Below are 20,900 nucleotides of genomic sequence, written 5' to 3' on the forward strand. Positions count from 1 at the left end.
GTTTATAACACTATAGGAATGCCTGTAAGGAAAAGTAAATAGGGACAACCTGATAACATCTTCTACACATAAGATTGAATTTTAACAATAATAATTAATAATTAATAAATGAAAGGGATGCTTCATTGAGAAGTATTAGTAATTGGTTAATGATTAAGGTTTTTGGACTGGCAAATTTTCAATACTACATGAAAATATCTCAAAGTTTTTTCCTACAACATATTTATTATCTGATCATTTCTTCTAGGATACTATTTCTTCAATATTATTGATGTTTTTTAAGTAATTGGAGTTTGTTTGTTTATTTTTTAATAGAAAAAGCTACCATCAGACCTGCCAAAAGCATGGACTCCCTTTGTTCTCTGCCAGTAGAAGGTGAGATCTTACATTTGATATCTGAACTGGCCATTTTGAATTGTTGGTTGCTAGCATTCATATAGTTCAAGTCTCTGTTTCTTGTCTGATCAGATATGTGCTTCCTCTATATTCAGTGTGAAGGGGCATTACAGTGACGGTCAACCTGGTCCTGAGGCTCACAGAGCAATCCTCTCTCTCTCTCTCTATCTCAGAGGAGCTCTATTTCCATCATTGTAGTCAATAGGTATATTATCATAGATCAGTTTAAGGCTTATTATACTAATTCTTATAAGTCCTTATTAAACATTCTTTAAGGAAGATTTAGGAAGAAAATGCTTTTTGTTTTTCATATTAATTTTAATTTAATGTTAATTTTAATATCACTTAACTGGGGAAACATCACAAGAACAGAAATACAAAAACAGAAGACTAATTTTTTAAAAATCAGTTGAAATTATTCATTGACAGCTTTTAGAGATATCACTCATCTTTATCCTCAACTCAAATGGAGAACATCACAAGCAAATGGAATAGCATAAAGAAAGGCATTAAGGTGGAAGAATACAGTGTGTGTTAAGGGGCACAGAGTAGCCTCATTAGCTGGAATATTGTTTTGGGAAGGGAAGTAATATTAGGTTGGAAAGGTAGAGGGCCTTGAATGCCTGAGAAAGGAGTTGAAACTGTACACAAGAGATGACAGGGGAGTTTTTCAAATTTTTTGAGCAAATAAATAAATAAATAAATAAATAAACCAGATCTGGTGCATAAGAAAGGTCAATCTTTCTTATAAGAGTAAATATGAAGAATGGAATGGAAGAGTCAGAACTGGTGAGGGAAAGATACATTAGAAGTTTGTTACAATAGTTTGAGTGTGTCATAATGAAGGTGGACACTATGGAATTAAATGGGACAGGTACAAGAGGTGGAATGTAAAGGACTTAGTAACTGATTGGACATGAAAAGTGAGGAGAGAGGAAGGGCCAAATATGACTCTGAGGTTTAATGTCCATTCAACAAATATATAATAATAATGATGATGATGATGATGATAATGATAATTGTATATATGTCTTTACAAAAAGACTATATAAAAGTTGATATTAAAATCATTAATATCAGAAAGAAATTTTTCATTTATATTAACAAAATTATATATATGTATCTATTTTGTGTATGTGTATGGGCACATATATACATATATGAACATGATTTATACATATGTGTATATGGATAAGTAGACAGATAGATAGATAGATAGATAGATAGATAGATAGATAGATAGATAGATAGATAATTTTTTCACTCACTGTCTGGAACACAATAGCTTTATGAATGCTTCTTGAATTTAACTGAATTGAAAGACAATGAGTGCTCATCAGCTGTTTTTCAGACATTGCAGTTGTTTTTGCCTCTTTGTGAGCCCATTTGAGGTTTTATTGACAAAGATACTAGAGTTGTTGGCCATTTCCTTCTCCAATTCATTTTAAAGATGAGTAAATGGAAATCAACAGGGTTAAATGACTTGACCAGGGTCATATAGCTAATAAGTGTTCTTCAGGTCTTTCTGAGTTTAGACCTGGCCTTCTATCCATTGAGCCATCTAGTGCCCATCTCATATCTAAGTTAAAATATGTGTGCATACAATTTTCCCATTCAGTCCTAATTTCCATGACCTGTTTTTTTGCTGAGGAGTTTGGGGTCTTGTCTAATTTTCACTGCAACTTCAGCAAGCTGCCACCAGGTGATAGTGGTGTGTTACAAATGGTTGGTGGCTTTCTCCCAAAGATTTAGAAGGTAACTTTCCTGCATTTATACCCATCCATTTCCTGAAGCTTATTTTTGAAAAAATAGACATCTTTATTTAAAATCATTTTATAGTATATTTTGTTTTTTTATGAATATAAATTTCTTCTTTCTCCCATACAAAGTAAGCCTTTTATAACAAAGAATCTAAAGCATTTCAACAAAACTAACCAATCTTTCAAGGAAGTGAGACAGTATATAAAATATTCCACTCCATCTCTCATAGATAAATTTCCCTATCTCTTTTTCAGAACCAAGAGTGACCATTATGGTTACATAGCATTCAGTGTCATTTCATGTTTGCTTTATTTCCATTTCCATATCCAAAATTGGATATATTGTTATCATGGTTTTACATTTTTCCTTCTGATCAGTTTATTTATATCTTCCTGTGCTTTTAAAAATTCATGTGTCCTTATTAAACATACTTTAAGAAAAACTAAAGAAGATAATCCTTTTGATTTTTCTTATAAATTTTAATTAATTTATCAATAATTTTAATATCACTTAGTTTTTATGAAGGAATACTAACTGGGAAGCATAACAAGAACAGAAATACAAAACAAGATAATCCTTCTGAATAATTTTTTTAAAGAAAAAATTATTTGGGGATATTCTGACTCATTTTTTTAGAGAGCTCATTTTTACACTCAGCTTTCTGATCTGGGCTTGAAAAATCCCTGAGGCCACTCATTTCAGCTCTCCAAGTTTTATGTTATAAAATTTCCTGTATATTCAAGTAGAGCTGCCAGGCTACTTCCCTTTGGGGATCATTCCCCTGTATGGTCATTGAGTCAGTCCAGTTCCATATCTCATTATTTCTCTACTCCTTTCCTGTCTATTCTGTACTCCAAGGTTGAGTTAGCTCAGATTTCTAGTTGAGGGATGGAGGAAAGAAGGAAACAAATCTGGCACCACATTCACCTCTTGAAGCCTCAAAACCCTTGACCTTTTCTCTCTCCATAAATTTTTGGGGAACTTCATTAAAAAATCACTACTTCCTTGTATCCTTCTCCCCTTCCTCCCATACCATCCTAACCACCCCCACCCCACCCCCCGGGGCCATCTCTCCTTAACAGCTCCTACTTTTAAAAAGACTAAGAATTCCTTGAAGGACCAAGATTTCTCCATCTGGTCCTTCTGGTTTTAGAGCATAGCCCTCCTCAGCTTATATTCCTTAGCAACCCTAGCAACTTCTAAAAACCTCTCTTATAGCTGAAAATGGCATTATCCCTTTTGACTACACATAGACAAGGACACAGAATGGGTTGTTAGCCAGTATTTGATTGACTTGCTTGGTATTTTATCATCAAAGTTGGTTGATTCTTATTGATATGCTGTGGCTGTTTTAATAGTTTGTTTTCTCTCATAATTTGGGTAAACAATGCAACAACTATCTCAGAATTCTGTTGTCAATCCCTACATGCTTTTTTCCTTTAAGCTTGTTCATGCACAGGTGGGTATGTCCTGGTGCATTGTGCCTGAATAATGGGCATGCATTTATCTGGATGAATAGGGACTTTTGTGTTTTTTTAGTGTCATAAAATTATCCTTGTGTTTGCTCTGTCTTCCCTAGGGAAGGAAACCAAAGGACATTTCAATCGAACTGCCACTACCGGAGGATTTTTTATCCCAGCTATAAAACTGCAGACAACAAGTACTGGCAGCTCTTGCGACCTTAGCAAGCAAGAGGGTGAATGGGGCCATGATGGAGGCCCAGCGGGAGCTGAGGGGGGTTCTGTGGCCCGTCCACCACCAGAGCAGTTGAAGGTATTTCGAGCTGTGGAGGACCCAGAGAATGACCAGGCATCACCAAAGATGCTTGCCATGTTCTACACTTCAAATGACAACCCCAGCAAGTCGGTCTTCAGCAGCAGCCTCTTTCAGATGGAATCCTCACCTCGTCACCAGCGGAAGGCCCTCAACATCTCAGAGCCCTTTGCAGTCTCTGTACCCCTTCGAGTATCAGCAGTTATCAGTACCAACAGCACCCCTTGCAGAACACCTCCCAAGGAAATGCAGTCACTCTCTAGCCTAGAAGAATCTTCTTTCCAGGGAGCCGAGGGTGGGGGTTGGCCTGGGTTTGAGGAGGAGAAGACACCTGTAGCTGATATTTCTGCAGGTAAAATTTCATAAGAGGTATCTTCTTGATTTTGATAACCATTCTCTTCTATTTCCAATGTGATTCCTAAAAAGAGTGCCAAATTTCCATTATTACAGTTGGCATTGGGAAAGAAAGAAGGGATCACCTTTTTTAGAAAGACCCCTAATCCTCCAGGAGTTGTTTTTGGAAGCAGTCAGCTGCAGTACTATAGGGACAAGAATGCCACCTTGAATACATCAGGGAAAGCCCCTGTTGGAAAACACTAGACAGGGCAGGTATAGCATGGCAATGTTGGTGAAGACTTGGGAGCAAGTTCTTCAGGGATTAAAACATTTACTCTTTCCTGTTTTGCAAATCTGACTACACATTTCTGGGCTCATTGCAGGAAGTATGATTAAACTTAAATTTTACTTTTCATTGAAGGTGATGGTCACACCTGAAAGTATTTGCGAAGAGGAAAGTATTAGATAATAATGTCAAGGACAGGGACAGGACTTGCAATTTCATTGGTATTGAGAAATCTTAAGGGAGGAAACTATCCCTTCCAAAGCAGGGCAGGACATTCTTTGAAACTTAAGAGAATTGCCTGAGAACTTAAGAGATTTGCCCAGGATCACAAAGTGATAGAGAAAATGTGAATAATGCAGATTAAACTTGAAAGCCACTCTGTTTGTGTGTGTGTGTGTGTGTGTGTGTGTGTGTGTGTGTATAAAAGTCAATTGTACCCTATAAGTAGTAGTACATTTATTATCATCCTCATTTTGTTGTGCAATTTTTAGCCCAGTTTTCATGGTTTCAAGCCTAACTTTCTATCTTTTTTGTCATTCAAGGACTCTAGCTTAAAATTCTCATTCATTCATCTTAGATTTCTTATGTAAGAGACAGATGCAGAATTCTGTCTAAAACCCATAAGCAGGGGCGCTAGGTGGTACAGTGGATGGAGCACCAGCCCTGGAGTCAGTAGTACCTGAGTTTAAATCCGGCCTCAGACACTTAATAATTACCTAGCTGTATGGCCTTGGGCAAGCCACTTAACCCCATTGCCTTGCCAAAAAAAAAAAAAAACCTAAAAAAAATAAGCAAAGTATCATTGAATTATTGAGTATAAAGAGAAAAACCGGTAATATTAGTAAGATCTCCCAAAATGTCCCCCTTCACCATCAGTGTTATTATAACAATAAAGGGGAGAATGGACTAGATAATCCATAAGGACACTTTCAGATCTTCAACACTTTCATTAGACTGATTCAAGGCTACTTCCTATTTGAGTGTAGAATCTATAGAATCCATGGAGAGTGACATTCCTCTATCAATAGAGTTCTCTGAATGGGAACTATGGAAAAATTATATGGTTTTAGGCAATTCCAATATGAAAAATCTAGTTGTTAAATATTTACCAGTACACTCCTGGTACACAAGTATTAACCTCTCTATTTCACATATGAGAAAAATGATGCTTGAAAAGATTTAACAATTGCCCATATTAGTGACCATTTAAGCTCATATCCATTATATACAACTTTATCTTGTTATAATTTGATTAAGCCAGGCCCCTACCTCAGTCCAATCATCTTCAACTTAAAAACAAAACAAAAAAACTCCCAAAACAGGCACTGTGCTAAGTGCTTATACACAAAACAGAAGTGAAATAGACCCTGCCCTTGGGGGGCCTTACAATCTATTGAAAGGAAAATAACATGTTAGAAGATAGTTGGGGCAGCTAGGTGGTACAGTGCGTAAAGCACTAGCCCTGGAGTCAGGAGTACCTGAGTTCAAATCTGGCCTCAGACACTTGTGGCCTTGGGCAAACCATTTAACCCCATTGCCTTGCAAAAACTTTTTAAAAAAAGATAGTAAGTGAGGATGGGCCCAAATAAGTAGCAACAAATTACTAAGAAACTCCTGAATCCAGTACCTGATTACCAAAAAAAAAAAAAATTCACCAACTCCTGTTGTATATTGGTTGAACATACTCAAAGCAGTCTGGGGTTTAATCACTTTGGGTTGTTCTATTTTTATTTAAGTGCTACTTTACTACTAACTACTTTTGTCTACCTCAGCTTACAACCATAAAGCCCTTAGCTGCCATGGTTCATTCTGAATGATCTCTCATTCTGAAGAGATGATTTCCTGCTTTAAAGTCACATGTGCTTTTTCAGTTCCTAGAATCAGAATGAGACTGGGAAATCTTCTTATATCTTTTGGGTATTTATGTTGTGTTTGTGAATATTCCCCAGGTGGTTTTTATGTTATTAATAAGCTATGTAGTTAGATTATAGGTAAGGTTGGCTGTATTTCTGTTTGAGATCCAGAACTAGACACACACCTCTTCTGTTTACTAAGAACAAAAGTTATATGTGCAAGTTTTTTTGGACACATTTATTTCATAAAATGAGACTCACCTGAAATCTTATTCCCAAGTATCTTGGAATATTTTCCTTGGCTCATTTCTGAGGAAGATATTTTTGCCTCTTTTTTCTGAGATAGGAATTTGCTAAAGCTAGGAAGCAGTTAGGGTGAAAAGCTATAGGAATCAGTAAATCAGTCTAGGTACAAAACATATTCTTAGATTGTTCTTATTTCTCTGATATTACCCAAATGGCCCTAGCATTACTGAAAGTTCTGAGAGTGGGTCTTAAAAAATGGACACAAAATAATTGTTCAACTATAGATATTTTGAGGGGACCACAGATTGGACACAAGAGAAAGTGATAATACTGAAGGCAACTCATCGAGAAGTCTCTCTCTCAATTCTTCTAGATCAGAAAACAATCTCTCAGCAATCCTTTTGCCATGAGCTTTATGAGAAAGAAACCAAGTCATTTAATCATCAAATGAACTAATCTCTCATTTCTATTTCTACCACAGCTTCTGCATCTCAGAAATTAAGAACCATAAAGTCTGAATCTCTGGAAGATTCCAAACCACTACCTGAAAAGGAAAGGACAGTGGAATGCAGCTGTAATCATACCCCAGAGTCAAGTGCCCACCCTGGAGAGAAGGAAATCTCTACCATCTCAGCAAACTTACCATTTTCAACCACACTAGAAAAGAAACAGGATTCAGATGAAGCCACAAAGATCAATGAAAACCACCAGAATGAGCTCAGTACTCAGCAGGAGAGTCCCAAGGATAAAAAAGAAGATGCGGTGTTCCTTTCAGAAATGGTAAGGAAGCAGCAGTGGTTTGTCTAACTTGGAGAAGCCTCTCCCCCATTTTTATTTTTTTTAGGTTTTTGCAAGGTAATGGGGTTAAGTGGCTTGCCCAAGGCCACACAGCCAGGTAATTATTAAGTGTCTGAAGCCGGATTTGAACCCAGGTACTCCTGACTCCAGGGCCGGTGCTTTATCCACTACGCCACCTAGCCACCCCCTCTCCCCCATTTTCTAAAGTGTTCTTGCTCTGATTGAAAATATCTCCTTCAAAACTAGAAGAGATCACAGCCAATCAGAACAGCATTGTAGTTACAGGTTGAATTTTCATATACTTAAAAAGAAATACAAGTTCACATGAGATTTTCAATTTCATGTACAAATATCCTCTTCTGTTATACAATGTATATCAAACTATATATATTTTTTGGTGTTTAGATCAAAACAAAGTTAAGGTTATGAAAAACAAACTCCCCAAAAAAGGAATTAGAAAAATTTTAATAGGGCTAGAAGGGACTTTGAAGATCCCATGGCCCAACCTCCTCCTAATTTTTATAAATTCTAAAACTGAGACCCAAAGGGGTTAAGTGACTTCTCAAAATACATCATACTCAGTGTTACAGTACAAACTTTAAAAAACAAACCAACTAACCCAGGTCTTCTATCTCCATTCCAACGTCTTTTTATTCTACCAAAAGTTTTTTCCACCAAAGCACCTACAATCCCAGTTAACTAACATACAGTATAGTATGTAATAAGTGATTCATCAATGGCAGAAGCCATATATATGGAGCATTTGAGAGATTCTGGGAAAAATAGAGGACAATTAACATGGAGACTGGAATTAGAAAGTCCAGAGTTTAAATCTAACCTCAGACACTTACTGTTTGACCCAAGGCAAGTCACCCTATTTGCCTCAGTGTCCTCTGCCAAGGAAACCCCAAAGATTCTGACATACTTGAAAGTGACTGAACAACAATGAGGGAAACACAGGATTTTAAAAATTCTATACTTAACCAGTTTTCAGTAGGAGTAGGCCAACTCTTGAGGTAGGGAAATTTTCAAAGATTGAAAACTTTTCCAAACCCTAACTAGATTTCTTCAATTCTAAATAAGCCTTTTGGTTTTGAGGTTTCCTGGGTGGAGTGAGGGACAGAAAGAAGGGAAAACCAGAATCTACACTACATGGGGGAAGCCAGGAGAGAGACTAGTAAAATAAGTCAAAGTCTCAGGCTGTTAGAATTTCAAATTTTGGCTGTTATGGTCTCTTCGGGTATAAGTTATACTTAAGTGAATATGTATATTCAATCACTAATTATTTGAATGAACCCAAGGATGTACCTGACATCCAAATATTCACAAACTAGCAATTTTTCTGAAACCCAGTAGAAAGCCCAGGTTCATTTTCTGTAGAATGTAACCTCCTTGAGGACAGAGACTCTTTCATTTTTGTCTTTGTACTTAGTATCTATTAAGTGTTTTGCACATAGTTAGGGCATGATAAATGTTTGCCGAATGAATGAGTGAGTAAATGCATGAATGTCAGAATTGAAAAATAAAAACCTTCTCTTGAGATAAAGGAATTTGTGATATATTTCAGGATGAAGATGACTCTTCAAGTGCCCTGGTGTGGCCTGAAATTCAACAAGAGCTAAAAATCATTGAATCTGAGGAAGAGCTCCAACCCCTACCATCAGCTGCCCCAAAGATCAGTTCAAGTCAACCAATTCCTATTTCAAGTCCAAAAACCACCCTTTCTCCTTGGACAAAGGACTTCTCTGATGATTCTGGCCTGTCTTCAGGCACAGTGGAAGAGACTAAAGATAAAACCTTTCAGGTCCCACCTCCAGAGGGTGCTCGTGTCCCTATGACTGGAGCCAAAGAGAACCCAGAGCAGCCTCACAGCCACCAGCAGACTGAACAGGACACAAACCAGCCCACAAGGGCCAACTCTACAATGACTCCCATGCTGGAAATGATTCCACTTGACTCTGCTTCTCCACAGGACAGTCTACTTATGGGGAGCTCAGGGAACCTACTTTTACCTCCCCTACCTCTAGAGCAAACTCTTCAGAAAGAAGACTCTGGAATAAAGAGCCTTGAGAGAGAAGAAACTTCAAAGGGTATGGGAACTAATCCTCATTCAGACCAAACTCAGGCTCTGGACAATCCTCATGACCCCAGCAGCTTCTACACAAGAGAAGAAGTTGTCCCAGCACAGAGTGAAATGCAAAATCCCAAGGAGAAGAGAGAGAAACTGGCTTCAGAGGGAGGTTGCCCACTAAGGGAATTTGGAAGCATGTCACCTAAGGAGAGGGATACAACCAGTCTAATGCTTGAAACCTTTGATTATGATGAAGAAGACACTTCTACTGACATTGCACCACAGAGCTTAGAAATGGTAGAGCCTTGGGAGGACCACCACTGGGTCACAAGTCCTCTTCATTCTCCAACACTGAAAGATATTCAGGAAACTCGGCCACAAGAGCTCCTTCTCCTGAATCAAAGAGACAAGAAGCTCCCTCATAGACCCAGTTTCGTTCAGAGTCATTCCCTAGACAGTGAAACCACCATGAAAAATCAGTGGACTCATCCATTCCCTTCATCGAGTAACTGGGTTAGTCTGGGCTCATTGATAGTTTTTGACCCCTTACAGCTGTTGTCACCTAACAGAGAAAATGGTGACTGGGAAAAGAAGGCATCAAGACATTCCAAAGAGCTCTCAGAGCCAGAGGGAATAGAAGATGTCCATGGCATGAATTCAGAAAGAGACTTACAATCCAAAACAGGAAGAACTAGTCCCATCTGCTTTACAGAGAAAGAAATAAAAGTCGATCAAGAAAACCTTCCACCAGACTCTTCGATGCCCATGAATCAACAAGTTAGCCATCACTTAGAATCAGAGAATGTAAGGGAAAATAATACACCTGGAGCTCAGGATAAGGTCAGCCCTGGAATGTCTCTCATTACCAAAAGTGATTGGCTTCCTTCTCCCAGGTTACAGCTAAAGAATAATGATTGTGTACCTCCTAAAGGGAAGAATAGACCTTCTTCTCTCAACTTGGACTGTGTACCTCATATAAATGACTTCTTTAGGTTTGAGAATATGATTTCACTCAGTTCGCCTGGAAGCCAACTCCATGACCAAGTTGAAGCTAAAAGGGAAGATCCCAACTACCCATGGTCCTCCGTCTGTATGACCTCACCTCATGGTAAAGCAGACCCCTGGAGAATTCACTGTGGTCCCCAGGACCTAGATATGATCACTCATGCTCTAACAGGTCGTCGCAATTCTGCCCCTGTGAGTGTGTCAGCAGTGAGAACTTCCTTCATGGTCAAAATGTGCCAGGCCAGGGCTGTACCTGTCATACCACCCAAGCTTCAGTACACTCAGATTCCACAGCCACTCCAGGCTCAGAACACAGGGGATGATGCCCTTCCCCCAGTAGAGAAGGCCAAAGCAGAGGCCAGCCCAACCAGTGTGACACCTCCAAAGTCAGCTAAGGAAAACTCACCTCCTTCCCTAGGGAGACCTAGAGAAGAGAACACAAACCAAGAAGGAAAGGAAAACAAGGAATCCATCCAGACAGACCCCACATCTTTTGCATCCATTGACCACACCTCTTCTCCAGATCCATGTGTGTCTTGCCTCCTCTCCTCCCAAGATGTTTCAGGTCCCTGCAGAAAACGTACATCAGAAACAGAATCATCTGGAGACAATCCACTTTCTTCAAAAATTGAGCGATCATCTGGGGTTTCCAAACCTTTCCACAGGTCAAGGCCAGGAAGACCTCAAAGCCTAATCTTGTTTAGCCCTCCCTTTCCTATTATGGATCACCCATCTTCCTCTTCAGACTCCAGGGTCTTACTTTCCCCTATCAGAAGCCCCACCCAAACAATTTCTTCTGGTCTCATTTGTGGTGAGCTGGCTGAGAACACATGGGTGACTCCAGAAGGAGTCACACTAAGGAACAAAATGACTATCCCTAAGAATGGTCAGAGACTAGAGACATCAACCAGTTGCTTTTACCAGCCCCAGAGGAGATCGGTGATACTGGATGGAAGAAGTGGGAGGCAAATAGAATGACATGCTTTACTCACCACTCCTTCACTTGGAACCTTTAATTCTGTCTTAAAAGACGACAGGGCTCTGTTAAGATTTACCTGTGTATTATTTTATGGCAAACTCTTTTATTCCAGGGGAAAATTAGGCAGTTTTGGAATTTTCCAGGCTTTTTGTTTCCCTTTTTTTTAGCCATTCTACTGACAATCTTGGAGCCATTCAGGTGCTCATTAATACTTACCAACAGGATTGGGGTGTGCAGTGGAAGGGCAGATCAAAATGAAATTCAGATCAGTTCATTTTCCTGCTTATTAGTAGCTAAGGGGAAACATGTTCATTGAAAGATGACTAAAATGCAATTTGGAAATTATTTGAATTGCATTTATTCATCCAAGTTATCTATATCTAATATTATTGGAAGTTGGCCATAATGATAACAACCTTTGCAACAAAGAAAAATCTTTTTCCTGTATCAGAAGAGATTGATTCTGAGGTTTCTGGTTTCATGTTTTCCTTCATTTTATTTAATGCTTTTTAAAGCTCATGCTTCTTTAGTACCTAATTCTAATATACTTTATAAAATTCTATCAGAAAAGGGAGTAGATTTGGAAATATGAACCTACTGGGTCCTTAGAAATTCAGGCAGGTGGATTAACAAATATACTTTTTCCTTGGTGGGCTCACATCTGTTCATATCACCAAGTTGGTGCTACTGACTAAAGGTACAGCCTAGAAGATTTCTTAAAGCACCATAACAAATCCCATGATTAACATCAATTAAAAAGAGACTTTTTCTCATTTATATTTAGCAGGGTATGAATTTGCCTGCCTTACTCATTTACAAACTCAGTCACTCAGAGAAAGACATTGAGGGCTCTGATAATGATAGAAGCTCTTTTTATTTAGGGGCACTGAAGGGTTAAATTGAAGTTATTTTGCTTCCCTCCAAATCTTCTTTCAAATGTCAGAATGAAAAAATATGTTATAATATATGTCCCTGGATAGAAAATCTGGAATTGTACCTTTTAGCTGGTGGAAATAGATTCCTCCTTATCCTCTCTTTCCTCAAAGGGGGGTGATTACTGTGGGGGGAAGGATGAAGAAGGGAGACAGTGGCTAAGGAAGAGGTTCCCTGTCCTTATCTATCCCAAGGTAAGAGCCACCCCTATAGAAGATACATTTAAGTGTGCCAATAAATCATTTCTTTCTCTCTGCCTTCTCAGTTCTCATAGATTTGAGAGAGCCTTTCTCTTTCCATCCATCCTCATGCTCATACATGCTCCTTGGTCTACTTTCTCCAGATACTTCAGGAAGAATCTAGCCTAACATTCTTCTAGTCCCCATTAGTTCCTCCTTTCTTATTGGATGGAAGAAAAACAATCTTAGCATAATCTAGAGTCAGGCTTTGGAAAAAAAGCTCTCCAGCTTCAATTCCTCCAAGACAAAATAAACCTATATACCAGTTCATTTGCTTTGCTGCCCCAATAAAGGAAACTTTCCTGTTTGTAGGTCAAAAGGAGATGGGACCATATTGATATTTTCCCTAGTAGCGCATGTCATCTCTACCCTTGCTATCCATTTTTCAGATCAAGTCCTAGCTAACACGCTTGTCCATCAAAGAATTGGGCAAGATGATGCCTTGCACTGACCTAATGACTTTCCACATCATTCATTTATAAATTCAAAAATGTTAGCACGAGAAGGGTTATTAGATGCCAAGTCTCTCATAAACATAAGACCCAGGAAAAGAAAATGACTTGCCTAAGGTCATACAACTTAGCAAATGTGAGAACTCAATAATCGAACATTCACTTTTTTCCAATAAACCAGAACATTTTTTGCACTGATGTCTTGATCAGAGGTATCTGACAGGTTATTGTGTAGGAAGTAATGAACTAGTTGATCTGGGGGAGAGACCTGTATACCAGGAAAATTGAGATAGGCTGAACAGAGGCTCAAGATCGTTGGTTGGTTTTGATACATTCCTAACAGGTCTCATGCTAGAAAAATGGTAATACCAACTCCTTAGGAAATACCCCAAATCATCTGAATCAACCTATATAAATTTTATCCCATTCATGTCCTAAGTAGAGTAAGAGAATGGTGGATGGGCACAGCAGAGGAAGTAGATATTCAGGGGGTAAGGTAAGAGGATATCCTTTAAAATTGACCTGTATGAATGGATTTGATTGGCATATAATGACATTTGGAGTCACATTAAGTAAAAATAGTTGTGGTGAGGTTATGAATTTGATATCCAAGAATTTCAAGTGTAAAAGTAGTTTCATCTGCCAAAGGTACATTTCCACCCTTAAAAAAATTAGTTTTTGAGACAATTCAATTCCTAGGCTTTCACCAAGTGCTCTTTGATATGGACTACCATCTCTGTCCCATATAAACATAGAATATAAATGATGAAAGCTTCAACATTTTATTTCAGTCAGGAAATCTCCAAGTTCAGTAAAGGGAGATTTAAAATAGATTATACTATTTTGAATTCTTGACTATTAACACACTAAGAGTTCATTTTTGTTCTTTTGCTATTAGATTGAAAAGCCATCGGTTTGCTTATTAATAAGTGATTAAATTTTCATTGCTCAGTGTTTGATTTCATGTGTGTACTTACATACTATACACAGACAAATATGTATGCACATACATGCATATGTCTTCAATTTGACTTATGATTCTGACACTGTAGATTTAGAGAAGCATCTTCAAGAATCTACGTGGAAGTTCATTGGAATTTGCCCAAGGAGAAATATTCTTTTTTCTCTCTACTGTCCTTTCCAAATCAGTCAAAATCTACAGGCTTTGCACGCTGACTTTTCCTCAGAATGCCTTTGCTGGAAGTTGAGAAACTTACTCTATCAGTTTTCCATGAATGAATTGCCAAAAAACAGTGGTACCTTCTTTAGGATTCTATTTGATTCTTGATTCTAATTTCATGGAGATTTTCTCAGGCACTGCTGCTGTGGATATAGGTGTGGTACTAAAGAAATTCTTTCAATATTTATAAATGGTAAAGCAAACCACCCCCTGCAAGGTTTACTGTAATACGTTGAAACCACTGAGTAAAAAGTGATCCATCTGATGTCATTGTCCAGCGAGGAAAAATACCTTGGGCTTCCCCATTTGTTCACATAGTTCATGCACTGGAATTGAGATCCTCTGAGAGTAGAAGGGGGAGTCAGGCTGGTCATCAGTGACTGGGGAAGTTATGATGCTGGGCCATTTCCCAATGTGGCTATTTCAGGAAGACACTACAGTATTATAGATCTGGGTCATGCTAGAGAGAAAATGGCAATACCAACTCCTTGGGAAATTCCCCAAATCATCTGAAGTTAACCTATACAAATTTCATCCTGTCCCAAAATGCCATAAGCAGAGAAGCAGTTGAATTTAATCACAGATTTTCAAGATTCTACTATTCAAAATGAACCAGATTCGAGATATCTAACTGTAAAATTCAGATGAAAAATGCAAGTTTTGACTTTTAGTTTGATTCATTTGAATAAGAAGGAAAAAAAACAAGGGAATAAGGATGGATGCTCTAAACTAAAGTGAAGTCTGAGTCAAAATATTTCTAAGGACATTAAAAATTCAAGTATCAAATAGCAGCAACAGTAAACATTAAGTGCCTACCAAATGCAAGATACTTTCATTGTTAGAGCAATATTTGTTTAAAATATGTATTACTTATATAACTTCAAATTATGAACAAAAAGTATTGGCAACTAAGATAGAGTTTTTATGAATTAGAAACACTGAATAAAGAAACTGAGAGGGCAATGTTGTTTATGTAATGTTCTCTCAATACCTATTTTGAGATAGGTATTTTCCAAAGGTTATGTGGTTCCTATCAAAGGTAAGAGTACCATTTTGAGAATATTTAATACCAAATGAAATGTCAACAAATTAAAATAACTATCCGTGCCTTCTCTCCCCCTCCCCTATTTTCTCCAGATAATACTCCATAAAAGTGCCTGTCCAATTTGCTGAGAACTTCATAACATTCTATCGGTACCAGTGGCAACACTAGGACTGGCTTTTTTTTTTAATCTCTCACACTTGATTCTTGACCACTTTCTCTCCTTTTCTTTATCATGCACGGAGGATGACTCCTTTAAGGTTTATATTAAATAAATAAAACCAGGAATACTTTAGGAGGTGTTTGAGCAATATTCCAATTTTCAGTGTTTTGCTTTGATGACTTTGGTGAACTAGTTCCTATTTAGGCAGGTGTTTGCTTTGCATATTTTAAGTCAGAACTAAGCTTCAAGTGGTTTTAAATGAACCTAATTGGTTCTATCTCTGGATCTTACCTTCTTATCAGAAAATGGGCAGGTTCACATGTGATATTCTTCAATGGCAGATTTTAGAAGCTTTGTTTAGGTTCTAACAAGTTAGATAATTGTATTTATTTCTACTGTTTATTATGTGACAGAAGGAAAAGAGCTAGCCCAAATTGGATAGAAGAGGAAGGGTGGTGGGGAAAAGGGAATGTCAACATGTGTCTTGGAGTCTCCTACATGAAGGGACACTACTGAACACAAAATTTACATGTCTGGAATTGGGGTGGAAGATCTCGGTTAGAGGTACCTAGCACCTAGATGCTCACCTAGCTAGATGAGAGTCAATAAACTGTAATATGGCCTAGTCTCTCAGATGATGCCTTGAAGTTTAGGGTGATGTGTTCCTGAAGGGTAATTCCAGATACTTTAAGGGTCAGGGATAAAACAAGGCAGACCAATTTCTTGGCTGAAAAAATTATAAGTAGCCCTCACCCAACTCAATACAACCAATTTTAGCAACTAAGGAATAGAGAAGGAAGAGAACAAATGTCTAAACATGGAAATGATAGTCTAAGGATAAGGAATGATTAGCTGGGAGCTCTACCACTTTAGAAAACATAATTGGGGATTATCCCAGGGTGTCAAGCATGTAAAAATATTTCTTGAAAGTAAGGAGGGAAATGTGAGTAAGGATTACTTTTCTAACAAAGTGAGAGAGCGTAAGTATAGGAAGTTCATAAAGAACCACCATATTAGAATGTGTATTATTGGATGAGTTACAAGATTTTGCAATAATTTAGCACCATAGTACGTCCTGATTTATGATTTTGCAAGGTGAAGCACTTTTCCAAAGGTTTCTATTTGAAAGCCACGGGATTTCAGATGTATGCTGAAATACAGGAACCTGTTTTCCAAGGTATAATTGAAAATTTTTTTTTGATTTAAAATAAAGTATATGAATAAATATTACATTAAACATATACAGAGAAACATATAATGTATAATTAAAGATAATTGTTATGCTTCCAAAATTTATACTAATAAATATTTTAAAGTATAGTGTTTGTGCTGGGAAAATGAACTTGAGAGGATGTTGGGATGCTCATTAGATCTTGGTTATATTAGTATCAGAATAAAACATCCTTTATGCATTTACAAGGTCATGATTTTAGATTGTTTGGACTTTGTTCAGGATAATTTCTGGGGTTGGGTTGGGGTTTGGGAGTGAAGTAGTGGTCTTGATACTGGTACTGGAGTTTTATGTTGGGGTTGACATGTGGTATGGTACTCTATCAACTGGCACTGGATCATAGAACATTAGGAGAGAAAGATCCCAAGAGATAATTGAATTCCTACTCCTTCATCCCCTTTTATAGATGGGAAACAGACTCAGGAAAAGTGGCTTGCCTAAGATCGTTAATTAGTGGTAGTCAGGAAGAAACTACCTCTCATTTTATATTAAATCATGCTTAGTTTGGGACCCAGTTTCAGGTCCAGTGTTTAAAATGGAGGTGCAAAGATGGCTTGATTGCGCATGCCTATAATCTTTATTAACAGGGAGTCTAAGGCTGGTGGTCACAAGCTCTGGAGTTCCGAGCTGCAGTAGGCTAAGTCAATTGGGGAGGTCTACAAAAATTCTTGCGCCAATATGGTGAACTTCTAGGAGTGAGGGGCCACTAGGTTGGTTGAAGAGGGGTGAATTGGCCCAGGTTGAAAATAGAGTAAGTCAAAGCTCCCGTATCAGTCAGCAGTGGGTACACGAGTGGCTGCTGTAATTCCAGCAGTGGGATTGGGAGACCTAATTTTTTTTTCCGGTTTTTGCAGGGCAATGGGGTTAAGTGACTTGCTCAAGGTCACACAGCTAGGTAATTAAGTATCTGAGGTCAGATTTGAACTTAGGTCCTCCTGACTCCAGGGCTGGTGCTCTATTCACCTAGTCACCCCAGGGAGACCTAATTAAAAAAAAAAAAGATGGCAAAGAGTGGCATTGGCAGGTTAACCCTGGAATGGGGCTTTACATGACTGCTTCCCAGGTCAAACTTCATTGAAAAAGCTGAAGAAACTGCATTAACATAGCCCAGATTCACCCTTCTAGACAGTCCTTTTTGATGCTGATAAAGAATGCTCTCTCTTAAAATAGAGCTGCCAAGAAAAACCTCAAGAACCACAGGAAAAAATATTTTCTAGGGAAAAAGTGATCACCACTAAGAAAAATCCTGTTCCTTGATTATTTTAACATCATAGCTTTACAACTATCAGAAGATAACATAAATAAACTGCCAAGACTGGCAATGTTCTGGGGCTTAATCAAGCTCCATTTCACTTTTTTCATGAGCCCAGAGCTAAATAGTCTCTCTTTTAGGTTATTCTAGGTATCACCTGAAGACAACCTAAAACCTTTCATCCTGCATTGTGGATAAGTCAAGCCCTGAACTCCCCCAGAGAAGTTTCTGGACCAGAAATTTCGTAACCTTTTGTGGGTAGAGTTGGAATTTGGAACAAAAGGGTTGCTAAAGTTTAAAGCTAATGTCATGCCAAAAATGTGATTTCAGCAGTGTGCATACTCTCGACAAACCTAGAAGCTAAATCCTCTCTTAGTAAATAGTATTTTGGGAGTTGTAACAAAACAAAATATTAATCACCCTGTAGCCAAGCTAGTGATAAACCACTTCAAATTTTGCAAAACTGGACCTCAGATGATAGTATCATCATGTCTGCTCTAGAAATGTTTCATTTTGATAGGATCTACCAGAGTTTGTATTCTCCTGACTGTCTTTAAGAACCTAGAACCTCCAAACATGATGAACCATTGCAATATAACTTTGGTGGAGTTTCATATACTAATCTTATTGATTTTAAAATTAAATGTTTGTGTGTTTGCAAGGGGCTGGGGAGAAATGTTATTGGCCATATCCAAGAATAATCTAGCATCTTTAGTTCACAAGATCTATATTTAGTGTGGCAATACTTGCTTCTCAGGAACTTTCATGCTTAAAGAATCATAGGATCTTTAACTTGGAAACAAGTCTCTTTGAATCCTTTCTATAATGACATATAGTCATAAAGCCTTTGCTTAAAGACCTCCAATGAAAGGGGATGTATTACCTCCCAAGGCAACCCAATTAACCTTGAAATTTGTCAGGAAATAATTTTTCCTTACATCAAGTTTCATCTGTCCCACCCATTGCTGTTCTCTAGTGAAACAATTCAAATCTAATCCTTTCCCAATACAATCAGACCTTCTAAAATGTAAAGACAGCTATTATATCTGTCCCCCTTCCCCTCAACCAATCTTCCTATAGCATGGTTGGTAGCAACAATCCTGTTTACCCACTTGAGTGGTCAAAAAGTGGGGTCAGACAGAGTGCTTTCCGTGGGGGGGGGGGGGGGAGGGAAGCAAGACTGGGGGGAGAATTGTAAAACTCAAATATCTTTAATAAAAAATAAATTTAAAAAAAAGTGGGGTCAGAAAGTCCATGGTTTAAGGAGGAATTGCAATGGAATGGCTAATTATTCAATTAATAGCTTGGCTGGTTTAGAACAGACTCCAGCAGCAGGTAGTGGGGAGAGCATACTTTTTATAAGATAGGGCATACAGGAAGCAGGGTTAATATGGTTTCCATAGGGACTGAGTCAGGGGGTCACCAAACTGAGATTGAGAGTTGTTTGAAGTAGCTGCCTTTTCTCAGGAAATGGTACTCAACCAGGCTTTACAGGGCAAAAGTGAAACCCAAGCCTGAATCCGACATTATTGTAGAAACTCTTATCAGTGTCCTAAAATGTGATAACCAAGGGGTAGCTAGGTGGTGCAGTGGATAAAGCACCAGCCCTGGAGTCAGGAGTACCTGGGTTCAAATCCGCTCTCAGACACTTAAAAATTACCTAGCTGTGTGGCCTTGAGTAAGCCACTTAAGCCCGTTTGCCTTGCAAAAAAACCCCCTAAAAAAATAATAAAATAAGGTAACTAGAACTATGCACAATATTCTAGCTTTCACTTCCTTCAGATTGAACGTTAAGACTCTTAATGGAGCTGAAGGCTGTCCCAGCTTTTTGGCTATCATGTGCTATTTCTTGGTGGCTCATATTTACTTTGTAGTCAACTAAAATCCCCAGAACTTTTTCACACAATGCCTAGTCACATTCCTCCATTCTGCATTTGTGAAGCTAATCGTTTTTAACCCAAGTCTAAAGCTTTTTATGTACCCCTATATGATTAGGTTTATTATTTTGGCAATGTAAGATCTTTTTAGATCTTGTCATTCAAGATGTAGGCCATCCCATCAGCTTTTAGTGATCACATAATTTTAAGATTTTTGTCAAAATTAGCAATCCTGGAATCAAGATTGGTCATTATGTCAATAAGTCCCAAGTCTTGTGTCAAGTTGCATATATTCTCTTGGTTCTGCTTTCTTCATTCTGTTTCAACTCATGTCTTTCCAAGTTTCTCTGAATCCCTCATATTTATTCTTACAGTTCAGCAATATACCATTATATTCACATAACCCAAATAGTTGAACCATTTGCCATTTGTACTCCTAGTATACTTAAACATTTCTGTGATCAAGTGTTTTCGATGATTATTTGTATATATTTTTGTATGTACAAGTGTGTGTATATGTTGTGTGCATGTTTTTTTTTTATCTACTTGGAGAATGCAAGTAATCTTCCCATCATATTTGGGCCACTTTTATCTATAGAAATTTAGGTCATGGAAGTCTATCCTTCTATTCCAAAATTTGTTCTTCCAAAGTTTAAGGTGCATGTCAAATTTTGCCTGGCTTTTCTTTTTCAAATATGAATCTAAGATGGAATAATCAATCATTTCCCTTCAATTGTTCTCAAGATTTCTACTTTAGCAACTAGGGTTGGTTTTGAGCAAACTTGAGAAACCATTAAGTTTATCTAAGAGACATTTTTCTCCTTCCAGTCTTGCTACTCTGTCCTTCAATTCTGCCTTTAGCTAATCTTGTTAAGGTTGGTAGATAAGAGCAGATTTAGAGATCATGATTATGTGTTTTCATGATTCAATGAAAAGCATTTCTAATAGAAATTCAAGGCCTTCAAGGTAGGTTAGGACTGAGAAAGGTAATTAATTGTATACTCTACCCAATTCAAAGTGGCAAAAG

The 20,900-nt window shown here is 37.9% G+C and overlaps 1 protein-coding gene across 1 annotated transcript in view; it reads left to right on the plus strand.

The window, feature by feature from the left end:
* ARHGAP31 (Rho GTPase activating protein 31) overlaps positions 1-19,123 on the plus strand; it is a 191,182-nt gene extending 172,059 nt beyond the window's left edge. The window contains exons 9-12 of the mRNA XM_074214579.1: positions 316-375; positions 3,737-4,282; positions 7,133-7,431; positions 9,017-19,123. Coding sequence (XP_074070680.1) covers positions 316-375; positions 3,737-4,282; positions 7,133-7,431; positions 9,017-11,503 — 3,392 coding nt within the window. The 3' untranslated portion in view covers positions 11,504-19,123. The remainder of the gene's footprint in view (positions 1-315; positions 376-3,736; positions 4,283-7,132; positions 7,432-9,016) is intronic.
* The last annotated feature ends 1,777 nt before the right edge of the window (positions 19,124-20,900 follow it).

This window comes from Macrotis lagotis, chromosome 1, assembly GCF_037893015.1.
Source record: "Macrotis lagotis isolate mMagLag1 chromosome 1, bilby.v1.9.chrom.fasta, whole genome shotgun sequence".
Classification (NCBI taxonomy): Eukaryota; Metazoa; Chordata; class Mammalia; order Peramelemorphia; family Peramelidae; genus Macrotis; species Macrotis lagotis.